General features: G+C 29.8%; 1 protein-coding gene across 3 annotated transcripts; it reads left to right on the forward strand.

Annotated features, from left to right (window-relative positions):
- Window positions 1–728: 728 nt before the first annotated feature.
- LOC139787325 (uncharacterized) lies at window positions 729–5776 on the forward strand. Of its 3 annotated transcripts, XM_071726393.1 has the most exons (7): window positions 729–747; window positions 3035–3247; window positions 3327–3476; window positions 3737–4225; window positions 4531–4724; window positions 4904–5063; window positions 5160–5776. In XM_071726393.1, the coding sequence occupies exons 2-7, from the start codon at window positions 3055–3057 to the stop codon at window positions 5306–5308; spliced, it is 1335 nt and encodes a 444-aa protein (XP_071582494.1). In that variant the 5' UTR covers window positions 729–747; window positions 3035–3054; the 3' UTR covers window positions 5309–5776. The 3 variants fall into 3 exon arrangements, with proteins under 3 accessions (XP_071582494.1, XP_071582492.1, XP_071582495.1); XM_071726391.1 differs by lacking the exon at window positions 729–747 and having other exon boundaries at window positions 2042–3247; XM_071726394.1 differs by lacking the exons at window positions 729–747; window positions 3737–4225 and having other exon boundaries at window positions 2042–3247.
- Window positions 5777–7661: the final 1885 nt, after the last annotated feature.

A 7661-nucleotide genomic window follows, 5' to 3' on the forward strand; every position in this document is an offset into this window, starting at 1 on the left:
TTTAAATATCTCAATGCCCTTCATATCTTGTTTTTGATTATGATTTTATTGTGGTGTGGCCACGATCGTAATACGCACGAACCGCGTGTCTCGTGGTGTGGCATATCCCTCACAGAGAAATATACATACCTAACCTGTTGGAATATCGATTTATTCTCTATTAAAAAGGTGGATGACAAATCATATTTAATAATTGAATACTTCTCAGTAAAAGGTAAGGGTTATGTTTTAATTTACTTTTACTTCTACTTTCAATTATATCTCCTTTTGTCTCTGTACATTCCACGTACCCAATCACCGACTACATTTTCGGAAAGAAAGAACAACTCGTTTTAACCCCTAAATACCATTGCGGTTTAAAATTTTATTAATTAATTAATATTTACATTAAATTGTCTATATTTTTTAAATTATTATTAATGTATTATTTAATATTTTACACTATATTATACTGGACACTTTCTAAATCATCTTTACATATGTTTCCTAATATATTTTGTAACGTGTTTTACAACTTGTATTTCACGGAGATTAGATGTTGCAAATGTACTTATTCGTACTATATGTGTGCTGCTATATAGTAAAAAATCATGTCAATTAGTTTTCCAAGTTCACTGAAATGTATCTTTTTATTATAAAATTAGTTGTGAATTGATTTGTTTTTTGTATATTGTTTTGATGTTGTAATTTGTATGTAATGGGCATAAATAATATATTTCAGAGTGTGCTTCTGTAAAATATTGATAAGTACGTCATATATGTATATAATATACATATTATATATATATATATATATATATATATATATTCTGCTCATTGTTTCAAAAATAGTTAGGTTTATGAATAATTATGTCACGTAAAGATTTCTCTGATTTATTTCAACGTCAAAAACGAAGAATTATATTGCACAATAGTAACGTCCAAAATATGAAAAAAAACCGTACAGAGGAAAGAGATAGTACAAATATTAATAACTGTAATTTAGATATTGACAATGCAAGTATTAATAATTGTAATTTGGATATAAGTTCCAATTTTAATGAAGATGAATCAGATTCTACGAATAATGATTTACACAGTTTATTATCAGAAGACACTTTTAATGAAGATGAATCAGATTCTACGAATAGTGATAGTTTATCATTAGAAGACACTTTAAATATTGACAATTCTATAGAAGATGATTTAAGATTTTGGGTAGCTGAACACAATATTAGTCAGAGTGCCGTAAATGGTATATTAAAAATTTTATTAAAAAGAAATTTAAGCGTTCCAGTTGATTGTAGGACATTAATGAAAACACCACGTAATACATTTTCACAAATAATAAAAATGAATGACGGAAAATATATTCACTTTGGACTAGCAGAAGGTTTGAGACATTCGATTAAAATATATTTCCAAACATTGTATCCAGCGGAGCTGAAAGTAAATATTAATATCGATGGTTTACCTATATCGAAAAGTTCAAGTAGTCAATTTTGGCCGATCTTAGGTGCTATAGTTGCAGATTTTTATACTAAACCATTCATTATAGGCATTTATCATGGTAATACGAAACCAAAAGATGTCGATGTTTTTCTAAAACCATTTGTAGAAGAAGCAAAACCCATTCTTGATACCGGTTTGAATATTAATGAAGTGATTATTCGTATTAAATTAAATGCTATAATATGTGATGCTCCAGCAAAGTCATTAATTTGTGGTATTAAAGGTCACACAGGTTATTTTAGCTGCACTAAGTGTATACAAGAAGGTGAATTTATCCACAATAAAGTCGTATTTTTAGAACAAAATTCAACCTTGAGAACGGATCAGTCATTTCGAAGTAGACAGCATGAGGAACATCACGCTGAAAAATATTTAACTCGACCAACCATTATAGAGACTTTAGACATTGGAATGGTTTCAGGCGTTCCCTTAGACTGTATGCATCTTATTTTTCTTGGTGTAGGTAAAACAATACTTCGAATTTGGATTAAAGGTGCAATAAATATACGATTGACTGCCGTTTTATTAGATAAGCTCAAAACGTAACAGCAAATTAAAAATGTTTATACCCATAGAATTTGCACGTCGTCCAAGGCATTTGCTGGATCTAGATCGGTGGAAAGCGACAGAATATAAACTTTTTGTACTGTATACAGGAATAATTATAACAAAAAATGTGCTATCTACCAAGCTGTACATACACTTAACCTGTCTATGCGTTGCTGTAAGAATTGTATCGGATAAACAATATAAGCATTTGCTTGATTACGCGCAATCTCTTTTTGAATATTTTGTTAGAAAATTCCGCGAGTATTACGGAGATCAATATTTATCACACAATGTGCACAATTTACTACATATATGTGAGGATGTTAAACGGTTTGGAACAATCGATTCTTATTCTGCTTTTAAATTTGAAAACTACTTGTATACAATAAAAAAATCGTTAAAAGTTAGTAGCAAACCTCTAGAACAAATAGCTAATAGAAATATAGAAAAGAGAAACATTGAAAAAAGTTTTTCAAATCCTCCAAAAGATTATCCAATAATTCATTATAATAAAAATAAGACGAGAGTGAATAGGGTAGAATTTGATGGATTTATCTTATCGTCCAAAAATTGCAATAACTGTTGTATTCTGACAAACGGTACAATTGCTACAGTAAATAATATTTATTTACAAAATAATATTCTATACTTTAGAGTAAAGCAACATCTCTCTATTAAACCATTTTTTATTTCTCCATGTGATTCAACGCTGGTAGGAATTTATGAGTTATCTGGTAGTCAAGCAGATTTGCCATATGCAATTGTTACAGCTGACGAAATTTCACGTAAATGTTTAAAAGCAGATAATGTTATGTCTTCTGATGATAATTCAAGTATAGTTATTAGCTTATTGCATTAAATCTATAACGATAGCAAATAAAACGTACGTCTATGTGTGTTGATTACATTAATATAATGTATTTCTTATTGTACTATTTATACTCTTTGTGTTATTTATTATATAAATATATATACATATATGATTGTACTGAAGATATCACACTGTGAGACGAAATGAGCTTTCCGTATGCGGTTGTACAATTTCCCAAAGAAGGGACGTACTCGGAAATTCCGACTTCGTGGCTTACAAAAGATTGTACTCAATGTAGATGGCCAACAACTAAGAATGCTACCTTCTTTATAAAAAAAAACAGTCCACCAGAGGCTGATTGGTTACTTTTTGATGTTAAAGTAGAATGTTACTGTGGTAAGTATGTTTAATATTATAGTGGCAATTATTTTAAATATAAATTATGCAATATTAATACAGAATTTTATATTTACAGAGACTTTAGAAAAGGCACGGAAAAAAGCAGAAGATAGTAATTATGCAACTTCCTGTGATGAAATCAGAGGGCGCGGGAAAAGAATTGTACACGAAAAACACTTTCATGATACATATGATGCTTCCGATGACAATACGGATGACGATTCGGGTAATTTAATTTTACAAAATTATATTTTGTTTCTATTGTATTAGAAATTAGAGCTGGTGATTTGCTTTGAAAGTATCAATATTCGAACTTCGAAATAATTCGAAGCTTCGAAGTTAACTTCGAATCTTCGAAATTTAATAAGGTGTCTTCGAAAGTTCTCCTTTTAAAAATAAAATTTTTATATTTATTTGAATATTGTATCAACGATTTAGTGTGAAACACACTGTTCACATTCTACTAACTTTTATCACATTTTATAGATTTACCTCCGCAATTATCTAAGACTCCACATGAAAAATTAAAAATAAATAAAAATCGGGATTCATCCGGAAAAGAATCTTTGTGTGATAAACAATTCTCGCATGAAAAGCAATCCTCATATGAAAAAGTCTCACCAACTGCCGCTAAAGAAAACTTTACACCAAACCGTTCACTGTCTGGTAAATCACAAAGACAAATAGTTGATCCACTAAAAAAAGTTCACGCTCCACACAAGAAGTTAAAAATAGATAAAAATCGGGATTCATCCGGAAAAGAATCTTTGTGTGATAAACAATTCTCAAATAAAAAGCAATCTTCATATGAAAAAGTCTCACCAACTGCCGCCAAAGAAAACTTTACACCAAACCGTTCACTGTCTCGTAAATCACAAAGACAAATAGTTGATCCACCACAAGATTCACTTCAGCTTGATGATTCTAATGAATCGGATTCTAATGAAGTTGAACCTGAACAAATTAATAAAAAAAGTAAGAATCCAAAATTATTTTTTTTAAACTATTAAGAATCTTGTTTTACCTTTATTATGTTATTATATACAAGTTATAAGTATTTAACGTTTTAACTTACTCTGGGCTTTTTCAGCAAGAAACAGTTGATACAGTGTAACATAGTGAGTCTTTTCATCTTTGTTATCTGTCATTAAACAAAGGTGAAATGATTCTCTGTTACACTGTGTCATCTGTGTCTCTTGCTGGAAAATGCCTTGTGCGTCTTGATCAAGAGCAATATGGTAATAGCAAATTTATATTTTGTATTAATTTATTTGTTTCAGAGAAACTGGTTAATATTTGTGTAGAGACGTTAGAGTACGTAAGAAGCATCGACAAAAGACTGAATGCTTTAGAAAGAGGCAATATTAATGTGGAAAATGAGCCTATATTCGATGACATACTTCCGATTAATTCCATACAGAACCTTAAAAAATTTGAGGAAAGCATGGAAACTGCTGAAACAAGATCGAATTTTGTAAGTTAATTTTTAAATATAAATAATATAAATAATATTATATACTGTTTTCACTGGGATATATTTAAATATGTAGCATTCGGCGTTAATTAACTTGTTGACATACATTTAATTTATTATTTATCTAATTACGTATAATTAAATGTATTTATGGTTTAATTAAATTATACGCTTTTAAGGTCGAATTTATGAAAAAAATCGGAGGAAAAAGCACCAAAAATATAGTGCAACGGTGTATGAGCCGTTTGTTTACAAATAATTTTGGCATAGCCTGTTCTTGGTATGGTCGCAGGAATAATTATCGCATGTGCGATTTGAAATGTATCTGCATCTTAAAAAGTGAGCTATTTTAACCAGTTGCATATTTTTATTCTTTGTCTAAATTGGTAAGAATTTTATTTGTAATATTAACTATACTATTTATTATTTTATTAGGTGTGTTAAGAGCCAAGGGTATTGACGAATGCGACTTCGAGACTACAGCAAGCGAATGGTTCCGTCTTAGCAAGCTGCGATATGGTCGGGAAAATAAAAAGATATTACCTGATGACGAGCCTGATGCACACAACACGGTCGAGACATAATCTACTACGTGACTGCTTGTTGGTACTTCATTGATATAACGTCATAACCAAAAATTTAAAAAAACTTTTTGTTTTTAAGTTACAAAATAAGGTGCAATTAGTAGCTTTATTTATTTTAATGAACGTATTGTTAGAAAAATATATATACAGTATATATATTTTCATTTTCATACATTTTTGTAATTTTGTCACAAAGTTTATAAGACTTATAGTTTCCCATTTGTATTCCAATCGATATAACAAAAAGTATATACGTTAGTCTAAGTTTAAATAAAATAATATATTTATAAGAAATGTTATATATGCAGTCAACTATGGATAATTAAGTTTTTTCATTATATGAGGAATTATATTCCGATGAGACTGTGTTCCGATGAGACAAACTGACATACTTGTGATATAATACCTTGTCATAATTATGTTTTATATGTGTGGAAAATATATGAAATATAATAAGTACTATTTAAATATTTACTATATTTATATGTTAGTGCCAAAGTTATATATATTAAGATGTAACTACAAATAAATATTTTCATATCACTTATTAATATTGTTTACTAAAATATGTAATGTATAAATTAATGTAAACATCTTAAAAGTTTAAGATACATAATAAGTTAATTGTTTTAAAAATTGACTGGTTATTTGCAAAATATAATTATCAAATGCAAGTATTAAATCAATGAGTATATAAAAATAATGAGCAATAATAAAGTTAATAATACTGTAATATAATAATAAAAAAATATATATTTACTTACAGTTCTTATGTATAAAAATAAACATATTATTCTATCTACTTATATTTTAATTTCAAATGCTATAAATATTTGTTGTAGATAAAGATTCTTATCCGCAACAAATATTTATACCATTTTGAATTAAAATATAAGTAGATAGAACAATATCCATTTTTATACCCATGTATATTGCATTATATAAACATAACATATACACTAATGTTATATTACGTCACATATAGAAGTAAGTAACATAGACGTCTATGTTACATTGCAATAATATATCATTTGAAATATATTTGATATGTAAATGATACATTCAAAGTTGCTGACATAGAGCCGTACCAGTACGTAACATTTACCCATACAAGTAATATTACATGCAACATCGCGTAATATTACATATATATCTATGTTACATATTGTGGTTTGCTGGGTAATGTACCCAAGTAGAACAAGTTAATCACAGAAACGTCAAGATGACATTAAAATGATGAATTTTATGTCATCATATGGTCAACGTCAAGAATCAGTTTGAAATGACTGACTTGTGACATGCTGTTTTACGAGACTCGTGATATATGTAACAGTATATATTGTTACAAATTGCATGATTAGTCATAATTTTCTTCAGTTTTCATAACATATTTCGAGTATATTCTTAAATAGAACGAAAAGATCAAATAAAAGTCAAGGAGAAGTAGTGATTAATCAAGATTAAATGCTTCTAATGGGCCATTTTGACGTCATGATGACGCGTAAAAAATGATTACAGAATGATGTCATTTTGATATTTTCATGACTGATTTGTTCTACTTGGGTACCGAAGCACCTTATGTACAAACCTTGTCCGAATATAAGTGACGAAATTATTCTAACCGAAACTTTTGTACACTTCCTGCCCTAATAGGTAACCGGCAAATCGCACGCTTTGAACATCTACATTATTATTGTTCATCCGGACGAGGCCCCTAGACATAATTGTAAGATTAAACGAACTTACCAAGTGAAGTTCGATCTTAATTATGTCGGGGCCTCGTCCGGATGAACTTCCCACCCTAGAGATAACGAAATTCTCTCTCCTCCCTCTGAACTGGTTTCACTATAGTTCAGACCGAATGTTCTTGAACGATTTGCCCCGGCTTTGAAACATGAGATGTCCGCGCCAAGGGACGCGCGGGATTGGTCCGCCCGTTCGGTAGCGCGATTTTTTATTGGTGCAGGATATGAACCCTGTTGGCATGCGCGCCAAAACAATGAGTTAGTAGAATACAGAACCTCTAAAGATGATGAATTATTTGTAGAATTGTCTCGAGGGCCAAAAGGAGATAAAAAATCTAATTTTTGCTTTTACTGCAATACTATGCAAACTAAAATTGCTCGGCATCTAGAGTTGAAACACAAAAATGAAGAAGAAGTAAAAAAGTTCTTATCACTTCCAAAAAAATCTAGGGAACGGAGAGAAGTGATAAGTCAAATAAGAAAAAAGGGTAACTTTAAATTTAACACACAAGCAGATGTAAATAGTGGTTCTATGATTGTTATAAGAAGACCTACTAAAAGCGAGAAACAATGTGGTTCTTACTTCTTGCCATGTTCCAATTGTAAAG

Source organism: Temnothorax nylanderi, unplaced genomic scaffold (assembly GCF_030848795.1).
Source record: "Temnothorax nylanderi isolate EJ_2023f unplaced genomic scaffold, tnyl_v1.0 TNYL_tig1428_pilon, whole genome shotgun sequence".
Taxonomy (NCBI): Eukaryota; Metazoa; Arthropoda; class Insecta; order Hymenoptera; family Formicidae; genus Temnothorax; species Temnothorax nylanderi.